The sequence below is a fragment of the Tiliqua scincoides genome, chromosome 11, assembly GCF_035046505.1.
Source record: "Tiliqua scincoides isolate rTilSci1 chromosome 11, rTilSci1.hap2, whole genome shotgun sequence".
NCBI lineage: Eukaryota > Metazoa > Chordata > Lepidosauria > Squamata > Scincidae > Tiliqua > Tiliqua scincoides.
The window spans coordinates 2445184-2468225 of record NC_089831.1 but is presented as its reverse complement, the minus strand read 5'-3'; the positions used below and the strand labels follow the sequence as shown (position 1 = coordinate 2468225).

The following is a 23042-nucleotide window of genomic DNA, read 5'->3' as shown; positions in this document are numbered from 1 at the left end:
CCCCCCTCTGTATTTGTAAAAAGGCTGTAATTGATTTGTTTATAGCCATATCACAAAATCAATACTGAAGACTAAGGCAGAGGTGAACATTCAGGGTGAACAGTTTTTTTTTTCCTGTTTCATAGTTTCATCTTTCTGAATCTTTTTAGGCTGTATACCTTTTTTTGGAAAAAAAAAATCTGAGGTGAGCCTTTTGCCATCTGGGTCAGACAAAGCCAATTCCATTTTTAAAATTGTTAGGAAATGAAATGGAAGCAGCAATAACCAGTATCACAACGTCATTATACAAATCTGTTGTGTATCCACATCTTGCCTACTGTAAACAGTTCTGCTCCCCAGCTCAAAAAGCTGGAGAAAGAGGCAGTCAGTCAGTAAGCTGAGAGTGTTTTCTCTACCAAGAAAGACATTGGATTCCATTTTGTAGGGAAAGTACTGTAAAAAAAATTTTTATGAACAATTTGGAGAGTTTGATAGAGAAGCTATTAATTCTCAAAACAAAGAATGGTAGGGAAGTATATTTGAGTCAAACAAAATTCTGGAATTCATTGCTGTGAAACGTGGCCAGGACTGTATACCTGTATACCAGGACATGTATATCATTTATGGCCCAATCCTCTCCAACTTTCTAGCTCTGGTGTAGCCAGAATGCAGTCTTGTGGTAAGGAAACACATGTGTCTATGCCTTTAGAAGGCCCCAGTGGCTGCCCCTCCACCACACACCCCATGACAAAAATGCACCAGCAAGTTCGGTCTTTGGGCCTCAGAATGACAAATACCCCTTCTAACTAAGTGCGACCTCCAGATTGTAGGCTGTCATGAAAACTTTGTGAGTTGGAGGACCACCACATTCAGCAACAGTTTGCCTCTGATTACCAGGCACTGGGAACAAACCTGATGGCCACCATCTTGACATCTTGTGTGTGAGGTTTCCTGGAGCACCTGCCTGGCTACCATTGTGATGAGTATGTTGAATGAGATGAACCTTTGGTGTCAATGACTGTTTCCCCTCTTCAACCCACAGTCTGTATTGGGAATCTCCTACCTTAGGAGCACCACACACTGGCTCTATATCTTTCTCTCTCTATCCTCTAGTTGGCCTTTAGGAGCCATTGATCTCTCTCTGTGAGCTGATCAGTATGCACAGTACGCGGACTTCATATTTGAACGGATCAATGGCAATCCCTTAATTGCGTGTTTGGCCACGTTCCCAGCATTTGAAATTTGTTTGAAAGATCCTCCCAAAATTTTAAAGCATCTTTTTAAAAGATGGGTTTATTTAACAAAAGAAACTGTTCACCAAATCTCTGATTTTTTTCAGGTTGAAATTTTTTGTGGAATACTGATAATGAGCTCCCTTTGTGGTCATATTTATTCACTATTGAGACACCACAATATTTCAGCATGTTTTTTTATATCCTGTACTGCAGATCATTTTAGCTATTCTCGTCTCATGGTTGCTGTGCTTCATATTCACCGTGACGGATGTCTTTCCACCTGATAGCACAAAGTACGGATTCTATGCGCGGACTGATGCTAGGCAAGGAGTGCTCTTGGTAGCTCCATGGTTCAAGGTTCCATATCCATGTAAGTATATTTGGCAAGCTTCAGAATTTTCCCCCCTTCTCCAGAGCTTTGTTTTTTGATTCATTTGCACCATCTTCACGTTCATTTCTTCCTGCATGCCAAATAAAAAAGAAGTTACTACCTCATTAGCACATACCTGTACAGGTGAGAGTTCAAAGTAAAGCTCTGTGTTGCTATTCAGGGCTTCCTGGAGACGAAATGAGACCTTAGCTCAACTTCTGCCACACTTCAGTTTAAGCTCAGGTCTATAGGTTTAAGTTGATCTCATGTGGAGATGTCAAGCTTTTTAACAACTGGGAAAACATCAGGAATGGAGTACATGCTTTGCAAGTGTAAGGTCCCAGATTTGTCCTCAACATCACCTTTTAAAAGCTATCAAGGCTGCAAAATGCCTCTTCCTGATATCCTGCAGATATGCTGTAGTCAGAGTTGACAATACTGGACTAGATAGACCAATGGCCTGATGGGTACTAGCCAACCCATTCGACTTACATTGGTTGAACTGTTAATGCAGTTTTATTTATTTACTTACTTATGTTGTGTCCTGCTTTTCTCCCTCAAGTGCACCCAAAGTGGCTTACAAAGTCATAAAATCCTTCCTTTCTGATTATTTATTGCTTGAATTTTAAAGGCTAATGCCAGCCTTAACCTTTTCTCAGAGCTGTTGTATAATTGGCCAGATCTGCAAAGCCACTGATTGGGTCCCTAGTACTCCTTACAGATTTTTAATCGGATGTGGTAGAAAAATTATCCATTTTATAAGAGGTTTCAGATTATATTTTGTACATACAATGTACACATGCATTCTGTATTTTTGTATGAGACTGTGTTGGTTTGCAGGAGCCCCTGACTTAGTGATCCATGTTGGATCCTCCTCACATATGAAGGATCAGGTCTGTGTGGCAAAGAACACTTCCAGCGCCACTGTCTAGAACAGCAGTTTTCAATGTTTTTCTGCTCACTGATCTCTGTGGTCTTCACTTCTTGTGATGTTACTTCCAAGTGACTTCCAGGTTCTGTTTCTAGGGAAACTGTCTATAGTCTGTCTGCCCTTCTTCCTCCACCCAACAACATTCCTCCAGTAACAGATAATTCTTTACCACAGACAGTTGCCCTAGAAATTGATCCGCAGACCTGGAAGAGTTTATCAGTGATTTTCAAATGCTGTGCTCAAAACTTTTGGCTATCTTTGATTGGAGAGATCACTTTCTGCCTGAAAAGCTGTTTAAAAATAGAACAAGAGATATTTCAGGGGTTTGTTTGTTTACAGTTCAGTGGGGATTGCCAACCATTTCTGCTGCTGGTGTAATTGGAATGCTCAGTGCTGTGGTTGCAAGCATCATTGAATCAATTGGTGATTATTATGCCTGTGCAAGGCTGTCTTGCGCTCCTCCGCCACCGATCCATGCAATAAACAGGTGAGTCTCCTGTGCTTGTCTGTTCTTTGTTCTCTCACATTACTTTGGACCCCTGCAAATGGGCACCACTTTGTATCAGACTTGAGCACAACTGCACACGTTTTATGATCATATTAGGCCTATTTGTGAGTTAGTCCTGAAGAGCCACTGCTTTATATGTCTGCAGCTGGACCAGTGCTTCTGAGTCAGTTGACAGTGAGAGCGAGAGCCAGGAAATGAATGTAGATGAGAGTTTCAGAGGAAACAAAGTTTGGGGAGGGGGGCATGACGAGGGTGTCCCTAATGGGTGTTTAACTGGATCATTCTCCTGCACATGTGTGAGTGTGGCTACTTACCTTGATTAGGTAATTTTAACCTAATCAAGGTAATTTTTTTTTAAATTATCACTTTGATTCTGAATATTCCTGTATTATGAATTATGAAAAATAGAAGTATTTGGTCAGCTGAACAATTTTTGTTTCGTCAGTCAGATGCCCAGCTAGAACCACAGCTGCCATCAGTCCTGTCCAACCACCTGAAAATGACTGTATTTGCCTGTTTGGCTTTCTGCCTTGTTACCTTGCTTCATTACAACACATTTCTTTCCACTACAGAGGCATTTTCATAGAAGGCCTTTCCTGTGTTGTGGATGGAGTGTTTGGCACTGGGAACGGATCCACCTCTTCTAGCCCCAACATTGGAGTCTTGGGGATTACAAAGGTACTGGGTCTACTCAAGCAAGCCAGTGCTGCTCTCTTAATGGGATTTGGTGTCATCTGAACTAGTCACAGAGGGCATAAGCCTTTGGGAGTTTTTCCAGTGCATCCCTAATGGAGAAGGAGCTTGGTCAAGAGCAGAGCCAGGTTGAAGTTGTTCAGAGAGTACAAGGATCTATGACCCATCCTTCAGTAAATCCTATGTTTCATTTAAAGCTGAGCATTGAGCTTGTAGCTTGCCCACTTAATGCAGGTTAGTAGCACTTTGTGTTTGCATTAACACTCAGTCCAAGGGTGAGTTGCTTAATTGGTTCCAAGCCGAGTTGTGAGTTATGATTGTTCCACTCTCCACTGTCAACTTTCAGTTGGAAATGGGAAGCTTATTCCAATTCAGAGGGGCGGTCCTATCAGTGTGACATAAGTTGTCTCGAGTTAAGTGGTAGAAGCAACCTTTTCTTGAAACATCCAATGTCTGAATGGCCAGGCTGTGCTTTGAGGGAGGGGGCTGTAGTTCAGTGGAAGAGTGCCTGCTTTGCATGTGGAAAGTCCCAGGTTCAGTCCTTTGCTGCATCTTCAAGTAGGGCGGTGGCAGGCTCTTCTCTCTCTGAAACCCTGGAGAGCTGCTGCCAGTCAGTGCCTGAGCCCCTGAAGAGCAACTGCCGGTCCGTGTTGCTAGATGGACCAAGGACCCAACTCAGTACCAGACCACTTCCTGTGTATGTGATGGTGACAGACTTGTGTCTTTAAATGTGGTTGGTTTCTTTCTCCTCACAGCCAGGCTCACTTTTAATATTGGAGTCCCGAAGAAATGATTGGGTTACAAGCTAGCTAGAGATTTGAGGGGCAAGCTGGGCAGAGGACCCACAGCACTTTCAGTGTAAAGTTGTACCTCTCCCCTGTCAATTTTATGAGCATTTGGATAGACCTGTGTTGAGAGAAAGTGGGTCTGCCACTCTTGTGATATGATAGATCTGGACCAGCAAGAACCAAATGTTTTGACTTAAGTACATTTTGACTTTAGCACAGACCCCCGGAACCCTAACCAGTATTTAAGTAGTGGACTTACAGCCCAATCCTATCCAACTTTCCAGCATCGGTGCAACCACAATGTAGCCCCAGGGTAAGGGAACAAATGTTCCCATACCTTAAGGAGGCCTCTGTGACTGCATCCCCAGTGCAGGAAGTAGTGCATACCCTATAGGCACAGCAGCGCTGGCACTGGAAAATTGGGTAGGGTTGGGCCCTTAGTGTGTAAATGCCTGGGTGTATCCTGTGATCATTTCAAGAAAAAATATATGAATCCCTACCATGATAAACCAGGCAAAAAAGAAACCTGCATCAAACCAGTAGCTCCTATTTCTATCCCTCAATTTTACATTGAATGAGGGAGCATTCAAATATACCCTATATCTGGGCTTGTGCTTTTCATAATCCCGAAGGACCAGACCTGGAAAGCAGCCACAGCACACTTAAAGCAAGAGACAAAAAATTTCTAAGATCATACAGAATGCAGCAAACTTGAAAACCCAGCTCCGTCCTGGCCTCATTCTGGCCACTAAAGTCAGTTCAAATAGAAAAATGTTTCAGGGCTTTGTCTTTTATTGATCAAGAATCATTGGCAGGCAGAGAAGAGAGCAGATTAAAGTATAAACCAGTATTGATACTGACATTTTATTTGCACTTTAAGAGCCTCTTGGCAGCTCTTGTGGTCCAGGTTCCTTGTGTTGGGCAGTGCATTTGATTCACTTGCATTTGATGAACTGCAATCCCAAGCCAGAAATGTCTGTCTTAGTGCATTGCTTTTCAACCTCTCTGTGTGTGTGCGTGCACGAACTGAATAATATACTGCACACCTTTTTCTTCTTGGTGATATTCAGTTTGCTCTGCTGGTTTATGCAAATATCTGGAGACTAGTTGTTTCCAGATTGTTTATGCAAATATCTGGAGACTAGACCTGTTTTTTAGCTGAAGATGCTGCTGAGCCAGACCTCCAGTCACAAATAAAACAAGCTTTTAAGCAAAAGGCTAATATGGTCCTATCAGTTGTCTTTTTCATCCTAGCAAATGAAATTGAAATAAGCAGTTTCAGGACGATGGTTTTCAATGCATTATCTTCAGTGCTGTTTTCACTAGTTGAGCCTGCCTTTGCTTTTTGATGCAATTATCCTTTAAGGCAGGGATGCCAAACCCCGGCCCTGGGGCCACTTGCAGTCCTCGAGGCCTCTCAATGCGGTCCTCAGGGAGCCCCCAGTCTCCAATGAGCCTCTGGCCTTCCGGAGATTTGTTGGAGCCCACACTGACCTGACGCAACTGCTCTCAGCGTGAGAGCGACTTTTGACCTTTCATGTGAGCTGTGGGATGAGGGCTCCCTCCACTGCTTGTTGTTTCACGTCTGTGATGCAGTAGCGGCAGCAAAGGAAAAGCCAGCCTTGCTTTGTGCCAGGCCTTTTATAGGCCTTGAACTGTTGCAAAACCTTTATTCATTCATATAAGTTCATATTTAATATATTCATTTATGTAAACTTATGTAAATTTATTCAAATTTTAAATGTAAATTAATTCTCCTCCCCCCTGGCCCCTGACACAGTGTCAGAGAGACGATGTGGCCCTCCTGCCAAAAACTTTGGACACCCCTGCTTTAAGGCATAGATTCCCAGACTCAGAGAGTTTGGGAACCTGTGAGCCTTTTCATGGGCAGGCTGGGATAGGCAGCAATGTAATTAGGGTGATCTTGCTGTGGCTGGGAAGGGAAGGGTTTAGAATCATTGGCTCTCCGGAGTGTCTGGGAAGTCTGCTACCCCCTTTGAGGTCCTCCTGGCAGCTTCAAAGTCCTGTTAAAAGGGGGGGAAAACCATGTGGTTTCACAACAAAAACAGGAAGTGGTTTTTTTTCTTCTTAACAGTTCTTTGAAGTTGCTAGGCGGTCTGCAGAAGGGGTTGCAGGCTCCCCAGACCCAGAGAGCCATAGTAAGTATTCAAAACCCCAACTAAGTGATAAAAAACCCTTCCCTCCCCAGCAGCAGTGCAGTCGTCCTGATCACGTTGCAGCCATCGCTGTGCCCCCCCCTTTAAGGGGCAGCTACAGAGCTTCCCTGGCTGGGGTGTCATGACACCCCAGTTTGGGAACCTCTGCCTTAAGAGATAAACTTAAATAGTTAAACACTTAAATAGTTAAACCATGGAACAGACATATGAAAGAGACCTTTGCGCCCAAGGAGAGTGTGACATGCCAATGAAACATGCTTTTCCCTTGAATTCGGGTGATGCTTGTGTGTGAAACCCCAGGTTTCTGAGAAATTGATTAATGCTTCTCTTGTTTGACATGAAGCATCTTGTTATTTAGTTCTGCTCTTCGGAGAACACAGCCTTGAGCAATGGAAATGGCTTTGTTTGAAGTGTGTTACATTTAGTTTTGTAACTCTACAAGAAACAGTCTCTTTACCCCGAGATGCCCATAAGTGGGAATCCAAATGCCAGGCCTCATCATCCACTAAAGAGGTAGACATCTAGTGACTTCTGTGTAATTACTTTATCAGCTTGCTTCCATGAAGTCCTAGGACCGTACAACTGCAGAATTCAGCTGTGATAACGAATCTGCAGTTTCAGCAGGTTACGTAATCCCATGTTAAATGTATATGAATTGGGCTTTTTCACTTTTTCAGCCTTAAGCAGCCCCCGTTAAAGAGGAGACGGTGGTGAGCTCTGGGTGGGCTGCCTGTCCGTGATTGGTGACAGTGTGGTTCAGCTTTATTCTTAGTACTCCTGGTTGTCCAAGCCCTTTTTCTGCTTTCTCTCCCCCTGTTGTGCAGCTACTAATAACCTTTTGTATGTAGTTGTTGCTGAGTTGACTGAAAGGGAAACATGGCAAATTCATAATGGGGGCCTTGCAATCCTGGTTGTCCTGGCAAAATAGCCCTGCATGGTGTCAGGGTTACTCCCTCTCACCTCCAGCATCTTGATAGCCTCCCTATGCGCGGGGGGAGGTGGAAATGTTGCTTGATTGTATTTAAAAAAACATTGTCTGAGAGACTTCTATATGGTAGTGAGTGGGAAAACACAATGCTGCATCAAACCCACCTATAACCAGGAGAACATTTTTCAGAGCATTGTGTGTGTCTTTTTAGAAGCTTTAAAAACAAAAATAGATCTCTTGGATCAGCTCTGAAGCATTGTGCTTTATCCCGCGTTTTGTGCTTTGTAGGTTGGAAGCCGGCGAGTTATCCAGTATGGAGCAGCCTTCATGCTGCTCCTTGGAATGGTTGGCAAGTTCAGTGCACTGTTTGCATCGCTCCCTGATCCGGTGCTCGGCGCTCTCTTCTGCACCCTCTTCGGTAGGGGATTCTCTCCATAATGTTTTGATTGATACTGGAAGAGGTTTTTATGCAGCCATGGCAGTGACACATGTCCATTTCCCCCCCTTGGAACAGGGACAAAATCTCAGGGGGTTTCTCCTGTGACCATTTGGTTGCATGTACTTGCTGTGGAGTCATCCTAATCCTTAATTTGGGGAGGTTTGCATGGCACCGTACCTTGTTCACTTGGCCCCAAAACTTAAAAAAGAAAGGGCTGTAGACTTGGTAGACTATCCCCACTTCAATCATTGATTAGGTCACCTAGCAATGTCTTAAAATGTATAAAAAGAATCATCCCCCCCCCCAATCACTGTGCACTAGAGCAGATACCTGACTTGGTGAAGGGGAAAACACTCAAGGTTGTGGGTTTTGTAATTGCAATCAAAAGTAGACTTATGGAAAGTAAGAAAATACTGACATGGAATTTTTTTTAAATGCTGTATTCCTGCATGAACTCATACAGTAATTCTGGATGTAGCGTCGTGGGAGGCGGACCCCTGTGCCCCGGGTTCAGTGAGCTCTGACAGATCCACAAGGGCTAGCGGTAGGGTGCCGCTGGATTCAGTTCCGGCATGGCAGACCCATCCCAAAGCCTCATTCAGGTTGCAGGGGAAGGGGGTTGCAACATCCGGGTGTTCCTCCTTGAAACTGCATCTTGGCTCCTGACTCACAGGCTAGCTGACTTCCACACAAGTCAGCAGCCTTGCCCGCATTGACCCTCATCCTTGATCGGGCTGGGCTTTCTATGTGGGAAGCCAGCTCCCTCAGGCCCTGCCCCTTCCCTCATTGTGGACTTAGAAGGCCTTTATAGGGGCTTTGCCTCCTCCATCCCATCCACCCTTGCCCCACCCAGACCTGCCACTGCTGTTTGCCACCCCTTTTGGCTGGCTCTGTAGTCTGGACTGACTGCCCGAGGCTAAGACTCTGGTGGGACCAGGCCCGTGACGGGTGCTGTCCTGGCAGACCAGCCACCAGGGTGGGAGAGATGAGCCCTGGGTTTCCAGGGTGGCCACCAAAGGCACCCACAGGTAGCACATTGTCAGCGTGGTCTTCCCAGGCCACCCACCTGCGACTGGGTCCTCGGGGGGGGGCATGCCTATGGCATTCACGCCTCTTGCAGGCAGGGCACCAACCCACAGGCCCCCATGGCAGCCGCCAGCAAAGTCCTGGGCAAGTGCACCTCCAGCCCCGCCCCCTGCAACATTTGATGAGGTGGCTGTGGCCTGTGCTTGGCCGGGGGCCTCCGCCACCAGGCTGCGTACCACACTGCTTGCCAGTACTTGCCCAAGGGTGGTCTTGAATGAACCCTGGGCAGCTGCTCCATGGGCTCCTGACTGCAACCAGGGGGGTAGCTGTCTTCTACCCACCCCCTTTAGAGTCGCCACTGTAGCCAGCGGTGCAGGCTGGTGTCTGTCTTCCTCCTCCGGTGGAGCCAGGTAAACTGGGGAGGCCAGACACTGGGTTACTTCTGAACTTCCATAAAAATTATCATTTTTTTATACTGCCCTTTCTCCAAGGAGCTCGGTGTGGGGTACATGGTTCCCCCCATGAGACTAAACCTCACAGCAAACCTATGAGGTAGGTGAGGCTGAGAGAGAGAGAGAGAGAGAGAGAGAGAGAGAGAGAGAGAGTTTGGTAACCCAGGAAGCTTAACAGCTGAGCAGGCATTTGAACCTGAATCTTCCAGATCTAAGTCAGTCTCCTGAACCACTACACTATCTTGACATAGGAATGGAGCATAAACATTAGAGAGCAGCATTTCCTTTGTTTACAGCATTCCCTATATATCCCAGGATATGGGTTTTTTTCTCCGATATTAATTCCTTCAGCAGAAATTTTATTTATTTAAGACATGTTTATTCCTCCATTCTTTTCCCCACCAGGGCCCCCAGAGTGACCGACAGCAACTATTATTATTATTATTATTATTATTATTATTATTATTATTATTATTATTAATAACAACAATATAGTGTTTTTATCTATATCCTTCTGTATGTCAAGGGCTCAGAGCTGTTTATTGTATTCTGCATCTTAGCAGGCCTCTCCCAAAGGAGCTTAGACATTCAAAGGGGAAATATGGTTTAGGTGTTTAAGAGAGGCCACATGAGCTCAAAAGTAACATTGTAAGCATTCCAACTTAAAGAAGTTCAGTCTTAGGTACAGTGGCATCCCTGGGGTTCTGTCTAGGAAGGGGGCATTAATTTTATTTAGTAGCGCTATGCTTTGAATTTAATGCGCAGATTGGAAGTAAAGGATTAACTCTGTTTATTCTTGTGTAGGGATGATTACTGCGGTTGGACTCTCAAACCTCCAGTTCATAGATTTGAATTCTTCTAGGAACCTTTTTGTACTTGGGTTTTCCATCTTCTTTGGACTTGTCCTCCCTAGTTATCTCCGTCAAAACCCACTGGTCACAGGTACAAAGTTTCTTTCTCCCCCTGCCACATGTGCTAAATGTACTTATGCCAGAATAGTTCATTCAGAACAAAGAAACATGTCAATACATGCTTCAGAATACACCTTGTGGTGTAATTCACAGGGAAATGGGTCTTACAAAGTTTTCAATCCTTATGTCAGCTTCAGACACAAAATAGTTAGCTGGTGGAATTAATCCAAGTCTGAGAGTCAACTGCAAGGTGCAGTTTGACATCTGGTATTTGAAGGTTGTGTAGGGCAAACCAGTGGGAGAAGAAGGTTCCCTCTCCCCACCAGCTGTTTGTAATCAGAGATCCCTTTTGAAACGGAATATTCCACTATTCTGACTTTGTGCTTGAACTTCTGTTTTGCTTCTGGTGAGAGAGCTTACAAAAGCAAAGCTGGCTCACACCTAAAAGAAACTGTCGCCTTTCTTCATGTTCCCATCGAATATACCTTTATCATGGTTTCCAGATTGTAATTTTTAAAAATTAAACTGGTCAGTTGGTTAAATGTCACTCTTAACTAGTAAAGGCAGCCCATTGACCAGCCCGATTCCTGGGTTAGACCCCTTAGCAAGATGTGATGGAAAACATCCTGTTGGGGTGGGTTCACATGCAGTGGTTTTCTCCCATTATTGCAAATGTAATATACAGCGTGCCCTTGCTGTCCACAGGGGATCCATTTCAGTTCCCCCCCCCCCCCGCAGATACCAAAATCAGCTGATAATTAAATCCACAGGTGGGCACCACGGTGCTGCAATAACTCAAGTGGGGGCTGTGCCTGGCCCTCCAGAGATTGTGTGTGGCCTCCTCAGAAGCCCCCCCCCCCGGTGGTGACTAGAAGTCACTTTCAAATTGTGCCAGCAACTTCTGGTCACATCCGACCAAACATTGTAGGTGCAAACAGAAAGTGACTTCCAGCTGCATCCAGGAGGTCCTCTGAGGCCCTCCAGCTGTGGGCTTGGCATCTGCGGGTACTCAAATCCATGGGTGCTGAGCCTGCTGATAAGGAGGGCCCACTGTAATTGCAAGCAGGTTTGAGCTGACAGGATGGAAATGTCCCCAGACCTCCCACCCTGGTTTAACTGATTCCCAGTCACCTGTCTGGGGAGTCGCTGAACAGAAACTCCACAATTTCAGACACAGATTCTGTGCCTTGTGTCCATGCGAGTGTGTGTGAAATAGGAGGGCGGAGTGAACCTCAGCTGCAGGCATCTGTGCGTGTGGATTAAGCGAGGTTGGTTCCTGAAGTGGCCTGCATAAATCTGGCACCTCCTGAGATTCTGACTAACTTTTTTCCCCTTCTGCTTTTGTAGGAATAGCCAGCATTGATCAAGTGTTAAATGTTCTTCTCACTACAGCCATGTTTGTTGGGGGCTGCGTAGCCTTCATTTTGGATAACACAATTCCAGGTCAGTTATGCAACATGCTCTCTCTCTGTTCATTTTAGGGATGCTTGTGCCGCAGGCCCTCCTGGGGGATGTGCTGCACGTGTCAGCCCCCATCTGCACCCCACCTCTCTTCTGCCACCCTTCGTGGAACCCAAAATCGGGTGCCTCTTGGACCCGATTCATCTTGCCTCACTGTATGGCAGTGTTTGTTTGAACATCTTTCTTTGGACTGGCATGTCTAAAAATGACTTGATCAGCGGGATTAATTGAAGTCATGGATAATTTAACCAGCAATCACCTTCTTTCAACATTTTTTTTTCATTTAAATCTGTGTATCTTTTTGGTAAAGGATACTAATTCTACATGTTTATTTGGGCATAAGTCCTACTGTTTTTGCAGTGGGGCTCTCAGGTAGTGTGTTTAAGGCTTGCAGTCTCAGTTTCCAAATACGCCTTCAAGGTCTAAGTCCTCACTTAATTATGCTTTGAATTGTAGCCTTTTAGACAGTGAACGCTGTAAGAACCATTTCCTGTGATAAGGCCACAGTTTCATTCTTCTGTCTTAAATGATTTCCTGACACAATATGGGTGCCTCATAATCAGTCTTCCCAGAGGTACAGCTGACTTGTCTGGCTCCCGGGGTCAGACTCCTAGTGTCACCCCTGAAGTACGCAGATGCGGAATCAAGCAGTTGGTGGTGACGAGATAAGGTCAGCACATCACCACCAGTTACTTCCAGGAAATCAGCCACTTACTAGGCTGCTTTTTCGTTGTGCTCTGAGTCAGCTGCTGCTTAGAGGCGGCGGATGCAGTCGCACTTCCTGCCACCCCTTGTTCCTTCCAAAGGAGAAATTACCAGGGGGAGCAGGCAGCGAGATTGCACCCATTGCCATTGGGTGGGGGGGGGGTGCAGTCACTCTGGGGTTGCCATCTTGGATGGCCTCAGAGTTTGCACTGGGGCAGGTGCACCTCAGGCTCCGCCCTTGTTACACCTTTGAATTTCCATTAAGCAGGACTCGTGAAATCCCAGATGGTTTTGTAAGTGGGCACCTGTTTTATTTAATTGCTGTGCTTGCAGCGGCTTTCCTTTGTGCAGGCTGCAGCTGTGCCTCTTGCGTCTTAAGGGCTGACCTCTTGATGGAGTTCTTTTCCTCTTCCTTTAAAAATTCAGGAAGCCCCGAAGAAAGAGGAATCCGGAAATGGAAGAAAGGGGCGGGCAAGGGCAGCAAGTCGATCGACGGCATGGAGACCTACGACTTGCCTTTTGGCATGGAAGTGATCAGGAAGTACCGGTGCTTCAGTTTCTTGCCCATCAGCCCCACCTTCATGGGCTACACATGGAAAGGGTTCAGGAAAGGCAGGAGCACCGAGGATGACTCTGAGGCTGCTGTATAACCCTGGGCGAAACCTCCATCTCCTCTCCACAGTCACAGATACATCTGCAGTTGCTTGCTGGTTTTTATTTTTAATTTTTATATCTCTGCATTTTAAATTCCAGAGCCAGAGCCGAGGCAAATTGTTATGAATAGCTTTCCTCTTGTGGACGGTGATATCTATAATGTCTCTCTATAGTTACATGATGTTGTGTTAGGAAAAGAAAAAAAAACAAGGCCCTGTGCGAATGGCTTGTCCTGATTATGACACAGCTTCTGTCCCAGATCCCAAACTGGGAAACAGCACTCTGTAAACAGCACTCAGACAGGCTGTGTTGTTCCCATGTACAGCTGAAACATTCCATTATTTCTTTTTAAAGCCCTCATAAGCCTGCAGTTATTTGTCTATATTGTGCTGGTGAATAACAGCAGAACTTCTCATATTAGGCTTGGAAACCTTCCAGGATGAAGTACATGACTGCAGTACCAACAAGTGGTGCCTTAGCACGGGTTTCTCCTCCTAAAAGCAATAGCTGAGGCATGTATTTTGTTTCTCATTGACGCAGACCTGGAGCTTTTTGCCAAACACAGAGCATTCCCTAACACAGCAGCTGTGGAGAGGCAGGTCGCTGTGCCTCCAGCTCTCATTAACTTGCATGTTCCTGAAACGACAGGAGGGTTTCCTAAACAGTGAGTCGTCTTGCATATCTGCAAGTCGATCTTGTACTATAATAACAATATTTATTAAGCGCCTAAATTTACTAGACCTCAGTGAGGTTATTCAGATAGATTGGTCCTTGTGTCTCTGGAATCATGCCAATCTTTTTCCAAACAGTCCAGTGCTGGTCAACTCTGTCAGTCCTCAAAGCAGCCTATGGTCAGTGATGCCTTTTCAAATGTGTTTTTCCTTTTCCAAGCTGAACACAGGACCGTTAAGAAAAAAAATAAATTGGGAGAGACGCTATGTATGACATCACTGCCTGCTGAGTGGTTTAACGGGTATTGGGGGCCCACCCTGGGTGCCATTCAAACCTTTTCTTTCTTGTAGTAGTCTTGGCTCTGATGTTACGTGGCTATTAATGCTCATTGTGCGTTTATCATTATAAGACTTTATTCCTGTTGCAAGTTAGTTTTTAAACATCTTGTTTTTTTCAATGTGGCCCAAAAAGCACTTTTTAAGCTGTGGAAAGATTTGTCAGAGAGGCATTAGAGGAAGTGTTCCCTCCAGACCAGTATGTGCTGAGATGTTTGTGTTCTGTGTGTTCTTTTTTTGGTTAAAGAGAGCAGATACTGTAACTTGTTGGTCAGTTTCTCAAGCTGGGTTCCTGGGGAAGAGCAAAACAGACCTTTTTAGAAAGAATCCCTTTTGCTGCTAGGGTTAGGGGAAGGCACAAGGAGCCCTGATGTTTCAGTATTGAGTGGTGTGAAAGGGAACGGATCTGCAGAAGTTGTGCCCTTGCACACTCCCTGTCGTTTCCGTGACATATTCCTTGTACAGCTTTTTTGCAACAGGATTATTCCAACTCTCTGAGGAAAGATCTGAGAACCTTCAGTGGTTTGCTGTCTGAATCAAACAAGGTTTCACAAACACTAGCTCCCCACCATAGTGATTTTTTTAATGAAAAGGTTTTGTCAGGGCTGGCATGCAGCTGCCCGTGAACCCAGGTCTCCCATGCATTTGAGGAAGTATTTGTGCGTTCCCGTGTCTAACAGGATGGCTGCAAGGCTGCACACACCAAACTGGGTAGAAGTACCACTGCACAATGGGACGTACTTCCGAGTGAGCATGTAGGGGAGGCTTTCCCACCCTGTATTTTATGTGCAACCAAAGAGGAGGTGGGGGAAAGGCAATGGCCCCCTTTGGGAGGGGAGTCATCTTGCAAAATATCGGAGCTTCTGCATGTGTTGGAGAGGCAGAAGTTGTCAGCTTCTAATGTTCTAGAGTTCATCTGAATCCTTGTTTGGGCCTTGACTGGCATCTGCCTGTCTTCTTCTTCTCTCCCCTCTTTAGTTCCAGTTCCTTGTTGATACAGAACACAATGCTTGCCAAATGTGATATGCTAAAAGCTGCACACTCTTGTGCAGGAGCATGAAAATCGTAGCATGTTGCATTCAGCAACCAAAGCCTCATTGGTTCAGCAAGTTTATTCAGGAGCAAGTCCTCAGTGGATGGTGTGCAGCATTTGCTAAACAAGAAATGGACCTGGTGGGATCCACCTACCTGAAGCACCTTCATGTTGTGTTAACAAGCTGTGGCAAGGAATCTGTGTTCATGGCAACGTTTCTCTTGGAGGTGGAGGTGATCACACAGAAGCAAGTGACTCGCACTTCTAGTTTGCTGTCACAGGTGCTCAGGTGTAAACTCATATTTAAGGGTTTCTCTCCCTTCCCCTTGTTGGTATGTAGGTTTTAAAATTACAGTTTAAAGGGTTTCGCTTTGCATGGAGTCAGAAGTTCCGTTTTCCCTAGAAGTCTCTGCTAGCTTGAATGTCTGGATCTTTACTAGCTTCAGGGCCCTGAGTGCAAACTGCTGAGAGCAGTTGGAGAAAAGACTTGCAAACACTGGCAGTGTTTACAGATACTGGGTGGCTTACTAAATGATTCTGCAGCAAAAATTGGGGGGAAGACTGTTCAGAAAGGTGATGTGATTGAAGCGGAGTCCTCCAGTGTTTTGCAAAAGTAGCCACAAGAGGGCACCCCAGTGTTAAGGCAGACCTACAGCTGAGGCAAGAAGAAGAGCAGGGAAGTTGACACACACACACCTTTTTTTATTTTTCTGTCTTGAGAAAAGAGCCTTTGTTCTCACAGGAGTGACCAGTCAAAGACGGTGTGATGGTTGGAGGCAGTCCCTGCCATGAGGCAAGTCTTGCCGCATGCCGAGGTAGATGAGTCTCCCTTTTCAGCCCTGTTGAGATGAAAAGTGCAGTTGTATGTTTGCTCTTCTTCCCTTCGTTGCAGTGGGGCTTGCACAGGCAAACTTTCTGGTAGGTTTCCTGTGGAGACAACAGCAAGAGGATCATCCAGAGTTTTCACTTCAGGCACTGAAAAGTCCAAAGCCAGCTCTGGTGTTTGTGTTTATGGGTAGAGAATTCAGGTTCGCCTTCTGTCTGGATCCTTCCAAACCCGTACATCTTGGTTCCCATGTTTTAGGGGCTTTCTTGTTGGTTGGTTGGTTAGTGTCTCTTTGGGGGGGGGGAGGAGTGTATGAACCTTGGCTGCTGGTTCGTGGCTTTGGAAAAATTTATGTACTGTATTCTGAGTTGATCTCCTTATCCTGGAAGAGTAAAGATGGATGCTCTTGTATATCTTGTCAATGTAAACCGCTGGACGGGAGCAAAACCGAGACTATGACTGTACTAGATGGTCCCTTTGTACATAGCCACCAACCTTCCTACCACCTAAATGAAAAACTGCTGTCTAGAGAGGACGCTTGATGGAAAGGCTGGGGAATGCACTGACAGATTTCCATTAAAAGAAGTAAATACTTATGATGCAAGCATTGCTCTGTCGCATCAGCAATGTATAAACAGTACAGTATATTCAAAGCAAAATAATTTGGGGGATTTTGTATTTAAAATAAAGACCTATATTGATTTTTTTTTTGTCAAGTTCTCTGACAAATATGTTTGAATGTGTCTTATAGAAATGATGCCTCTTGGATTTATATTTAATTGTTTTTTTTTCTGTACTTGACAAAAATGTATTACTCGATTGGACACAGCTGCATCAGGGAAGGTGTTTTTAAATTTACACAGTCAATTTGTTTTACACCGTTTAATACTAACTTTCAATAAGGCAACTTTGTACATGAATATTTGCAGTATTTTATTTCCATAGACTTTAAAAATAAAACTTTTAAAAAAAACACCCAACCAGTAACATTTCCACCCAGGATAATTATTGCAGACTTCCTAGGTGGGAGTGATATGATTGTCATGACAATGTCATGTGATGATAGAATTTCTTCATTGACGAATGGCTAGCGATTGTGTATACTTTATTTACCCATGCTTATGTTCGCAGAAAAAAAGGATTTCTGCATCGCCTCCCTCTTCGAAAGAGCAAACACACATGGGGATTGGCAAGATAGCTTCTTTCCTTGCAACAGAAGATGCCAAGCGCAGCTCTGGTCCAAGCCTGAGGCCAGGTGCAAGAGGTGTGGGTCTTGGCTTTGACCTCCATTAAGGATGGCAGCATGAGAGAGATTCGAATCCTGACCCATAGGGGGTGCAGCTGCTTGAGCTGTTCTCCTACACAGGCCTCACAGAAGGGACTGGGAGTCCTGCTGGGTCACAGCGGTGTGTCACTTCCCTTCATTTCAGTGAGGCCAGTATGGGAAAATGCCCCCATCCGTTGCACCTGTGCCAGTCCGTGTGTGTGTTGAGGAGATGCTTTTTGCATTTGCCGCCTCAGGCTCCAAAACAATCTTGGGCTCGCTCCAGTTCTAGTTTCTGTCCTAAGAGTTGCTAAACAGATGTGAAGATCTACAATCAGACCAAAATATGTCCACCTCTCACAAGTGACACACATTAGATTCTGGGCACCTACCATCTGCTAAGTGCCAACTTCCAATGGTGTGATTTTTAGGGGGGGAGGCTGCTTTCCTACATTGTGATTTAAAGAGCAGGGAGACTTGTGGGCCAAGCTGGTCTTCTTGTGTGCCCCTCAACTCCACCTCAACTTTCAGCCCAAACCCAGCCATGGCAGCAATGGGGGGGAGGGGGTGTCCTGAAAGCCTTGGGATGGGGGAGAGCATGCAGTGTTGTAGGAAAGACCTGGCATCTGAACCGTTTGGGTCAAACCAGTTGCTTGTGGCCAAGTCCATTTGAACTATGTGTATGATAGAATGGCTCCCATGAAACATACTCCAAGAAGGCCACTGGTGAAGGTGAGCCCATGAGGCTCTTCCTTCCTAGTCATGCCACTGTGGCCTGCCTGAAAGAGGAGTGCCGCTATCTGCTGAAGGCATCTTGCAGAACACATGATAGGTGGTTGCTTCTTAAAAGGAACACTTGGCTCTGGACTTTGCAGGTGGTGGTGTAGCTAGACAGGGTGCAAACACTAAGTTTTGCAGGAGGCCTCACCGTGGCATGCAAGCAGCTCCTTCCCTTTGGAGCCATTCTGGGCTGTGAGAGCAAAATGGAGGCAGGTACGCCACTGCCCACCATCCCACTGGTTTACTGTAGATAATGTGCCAGAACCCCACAAGCAACTTCTGTCTCTGCTGATGCCTTCCATGAGCATCTCTTTGGACGTGGAGAAAGTCGCACATACTCAGTGTTTAGACATGAGGCTCCCTCCCCTTTAAACCACAAGGCAGGACAGCAGCCTTGGCCATTGGGCACATGTCCGACAGGCCCCGCATGCCAAAGCAACATGATTCACATCTCAATATGCACAACAGACCAGCACAAAAGGAGCTTTTTTGTTTTCCTTCCTTTCTTCAGTGGCCTTCTTGAACCAAAATATCCAGCCATTAACCATCACCAGAAGGAGGCGCAGGGCGCAAATCCCTGCATGGAAATATATATGCAGCGCTCATGATTTGTGTTAACTGTGCATGGTGCCTGCCTGCATACGCCATAGCTTCTCACTCCAAAGTTTTGCCCGGGCAAAGGACGGCAGATGTGTGCTGGGGCTTCACATTTTGTAGCGCTAGATCCTTGGTCATTTGTGCTGTGAGGAGGTCACCTGCTCGCCAGTATTTAGCTTTCTGCCCATTGGTCTCTGAGCCGTATAGTGCTGGGCTGCTTTAAGTATTGAGGATTCATCTTCAGCTCCATCCAAAAACATTCCAGTCTGCTTATGATTTTGATTGTGGCTGTGATTGAGTCATCCGTACATATTCGATAGCCGAGAATTACCTTTGTGAACCGTCTGGCATCTTTCCGAGTTGAACCATCTTGCTGCCGATCCAAACTATTGTGTACGTTTTTATTTTATTTTGGTCTGTTCATAACAACCTTTTGATGTAACAAACTCTTGACTGTTTTGTTTTTTTAAAGACTGTGGGCATAAATAATTCTGTTTTGTTTTATTCCCCCTATGAGTTTTGTGAATGACTTTGGCAACACAATCTCATGTTGCATACCAAGTCTTGGAGTTTTTTCTTTGAGATGTGTAATTCTTTTATTGAGATTTTTATGGATTTGTTGTTGTTTTTTTTCTAACATTGCTTTATTAAACGTTGAAATATTTAAGAAATATGTAATATTTGGACCAGATGTTGTGAATAATAGTAGATAAAAGCTATTTTATGCTGTATTTTTAAAAGCTGTTCAGTATAAATAAAAGCTAACATAGATGCAACTTCGCAAGTGGATTGCGGTGGTCATTTTTCAAATGCAATGACGCCAGTACAAACCAATATGCCTGGGTAGGGTGCTACCCTGCCAAAGGATGCTAGATGTACTTTTGGGAGTACGCTAGATCCATAAGCAATATTTCCTGTAAGGGGTCTGCATACCTTCTCTTCCTCCACAGTGTTGCAGCTGTGCCATGACACCATCTCCAGACTGTTGGTGATGATGTCACATATAATCCCCAAACTTGCAGGTTGCCAAGTTCCATGCTGCACAGTGGGACAGCTTAGGACAGTGGTTCCCAAACTTACCTGGGTCCTGATGCCCCCGCAGCCTCTTCTCCCTGGCTCAGCTAGGCGCTGCCATCTTGTAATTCTGTTGGCAACCTTCAGACTCAAAAGACTATGGTATCGCGCTGTGAATCCCAGATCTCATGGGATTTGTGAGATTCATGATGGAAGGGCCCAAACCTTGTAAGATTTGGGTGGCACTATCTTTGGCTCTCGTGAAAACTCACAACATCCAATATGGTGGCAACCAGGGAAAGAGGTCGGAGGGGCCACCGGAGACATCCTGTGGCACCCCTATAAGAACCTGTGGCTTAGGGGGAACAGTGCCCATAGAGTGACTGAATGAATACAGACCCTAAAATAGGATTATGTCCACAGACGCAGAAGTGCACACCCAGTTGACAACTTTCTCATCTCCTCTTCCCTCTGCAACTCTCGGGAGTCCCCTGGCCTCAGAAGAGGGGCTTCAAGGGGCTGATGGAGGGAGGGAGCGATAGGGCAGTTGACTTCCACTAATTTGCATCTGTGCACTTTTTTCCTTTGGCTAAAAGCCATAATTTTAATAAAGACCAGTACAATATGTCAGATTTTATCATGCGTTTTAATACAGACACAGGTGACCGCCTGGGAATACCGGGTGCTGTAGGCTTATACCATAGTCTTTCGAGACTGAAGGTTGCCAACCAGGTACAAAACATCAAAATGCAGCAGCAAGACCCTAGCAGACCCTCAAACCCTTCTGGAACCCAAAGTCCCCATCTAGTCCCCTGAAGGACAAAAGAGCAGACCAAGTAATCTCCCTTTGAGGGAGGCCACAGAGATGTCCATGATTCAGAGCTACCACCCTAACACGAGGTGTTCTTGATACTTGGAGCCACCTTGGCCAGAGACTGAAACACATAGACATGGAAAGGAGTCTAGTGCCTGGCTTGGTTTCTGTGTGTCCCTGGAATTTTCTTTGCCTGGAGGAATTGACATAGCTCATACACAGGTTGACCCACCTGTGCTTGGACTGGGCCAGAGGCCTTGGGTGAATACCCAGGGCTAATCTTCATTCAGGGATACTTCAATCTGTAGGAGAGCAGACCTTTGAAAAGCATTTGTCCCCCCTGCCCATTATGCACTCAGTTCTTCATTAATTGTATCCATTTTTCCTGGCATTTTCCTGTATACTGGTTTTTATTATTGTCTTTTCACAAGTACATGAATGTAAACTGCAAGAGGTGCATCTCTTATATTAGCAGGGGGAGAGCAAATGTCCCTCTTTCCCCCAGAGCAGTGTCTTTTTCTAGTGGTTCTTGCCGGTGTCTCCTCTGCACTTTTTAATATTGTGAGCCCTTTGGAGACAGGGAGCCATCTAATTATTTGAGTTTTGTCAGTAAACCGGTTTTGTGATCTTTGTTGAAAAGCGGTATATAAATATTCATCGTAATAACTTCTGTGTGGAAAGGCTTGGTACAAACAAATAAATGAAATTGCTGTTTATATCACTTGTGGAAACTCTTTAGTGCTTTTCATACATTAAATTATAATCTGTACAACAGTCCTGCATTGTAGGCTAGGGTTATTAGCCCCAAATCTGAGATGAACAACTGAGAGTGTGTGACTTGCTTTAAACCCTCCTAGTGACTTCATGATAGAGGCAGGATTTAACACTGAGATGAGGATTCATCTACCTAGTAGCAAAGAGAGGGCTTTTTCCCCTCCTCCCTTTTAGGCAAATACCTGTTGGATGCAGTACCTTGGACAGCTCCATCAGGAGCAGTCAGGACCAAGAGTTGTGTGCTCCTGTTTTTAACCCCTTCAACCCCCAGTAAGTAGCAATTTGGGCTTTCAAGGCTCAGTTCTGTCAGTAGAGAGGCTCTTTTAGGGCATGTTCCCACACGCTCCATCATCTGGAGATTTAAACACATAGGCAGATTTTTTGCTGGACTAGGCGAGAGGGGGCTCATCTATGAATTCACTCTGAGCAAGTGGCCATCATATCGGGTAGCAGCAAATTTCGTACATTATTTGTGTTACGTGACAATCACTTGTTTAACTGCCCATCAATTTCATTTTCTGAATTTGAGTTCTAGTATTTTTTTTTAATTTATAGAATAGGAAGGGGGAGAGAAACTTTCCTCCATGCTGTACATAATTTTATCTATTCATTCTGTCATGCCCCTCCCATTTTTTTTCTTCTAAGCTAAAAAGCCTGAAACAGTTTTGCCTCTCCTTGTGAGGAGGTTGCCCCAACCTCCTGATCATTTTGGCTGTTGCCTTTTTTCCTTGCCTTCCAGCAAAGCAAACCATCTGATTCGCGTCATCCGTATTCTCAGGTCATATCCTATTCAGTGGCTGATTTCAAGACCATGTTTTGCCCTAAGGTTGCTAAGTTCCTCTCTGTCAAGAAGGTAAGATGTAAAGTTGCCACCAGCAGGAAAAGAATTAATCTGGAAGATGAGAATAGTTTCTTCCTCTGACTGACTTTGACCCCATCTGTTTTTCTAAATGAAGTACATGATGACTTGAAACATAATACTCACATGGGACCCATCAAATGCAGACAGAATGGGCCCTTCCTACCACTGGTATACAAGTCTGCCTATAATTGGTACACTGGTTTTCTTTGCAATACATTCCACCCAATTTTTTTTATATAGGAGAGCGAGATGTTTAGGAAAGATGTACTATGTGTGCCAATATTCTGACTGTTCTCCCTGCAAAGTCTCATTTGATATAGGATCACTTTTTAAAAGGCTTAAATGTAACTTGAGGCTCCACATGCCCTCATTCCTTCCAAGTTGGAATCCTTTACATGTGTTTTACATAGAGCTGCCTTTAAAAAAAAGAAAGAAAGAAAAAGCATTGAGTGTCCTTCCTTCGTGCCTGATTGTCACACAACAAGCGCCTGATTGCCGCTTCAGCTGCCTGTCACCCCCAAAGGCTCTACACCCTAGTTTCCCTGGGGAAGCTGCTACCCAGCACAAGGCTGTGTGAATATCCGGCACAAAGAAAAGAGGCTGTGGCACGGAATGGAAAACCTTTGCCACTGCTATGCCCAGTCGGGTAATCTGGCCCATGGGCTGGAATTTGGAGGCCCTACCCTGGGCTGTAGTCCACTACTCTCCCATTTCTGGAGGAGGTGGGCACCCCATGCCAATCTGCTCTCTGAGAACCAGGGTTCCCCCACAGGGGTTTTCTAGAATAACCCTGTTTCTCTTGAATCCTGATGTC

The 23042-nt window shown here is 45.2% G+C and overlaps 1 protein-coding gene across 1 annotated transcript in view; it reads left to right on the top strand.

The window, feature by feature from the left end:
* Positions 1-19486, top strand: part of SLC23A2 (solute carrier family 23 member 2) — an 84560-nt gene extending 65074 nt beyond the window's left edge. The window contains exons 10-16 of the mRNA XM_066639427.1: positions 1428-1584; positions 2855-3002; positions 3596-3701; positions 7898-8027; positions 10331-10468; positions 11785-11880; positions 13030-19486. Coding sequence (XP_066495524.1) covers positions 1428-1584; positions 2855-3002; positions 3596-3701; positions 7898-8027; positions 10331-10468; positions 11785-11880; positions 13030-13253 — 999 coding nt within the window. The 3' untranslated portion in view covers positions 13254-19486. The remainder of the gene's footprint in view (positions 1-1427; positions 1585-2854; positions 3003-3595; positions 3702-7897; positions 8028-10330; positions 10469-11784; positions 11881-13029) is intronic.
* The last annotated feature ends 3556 nt before the right edge of the window (positions 19487-23042 follow it).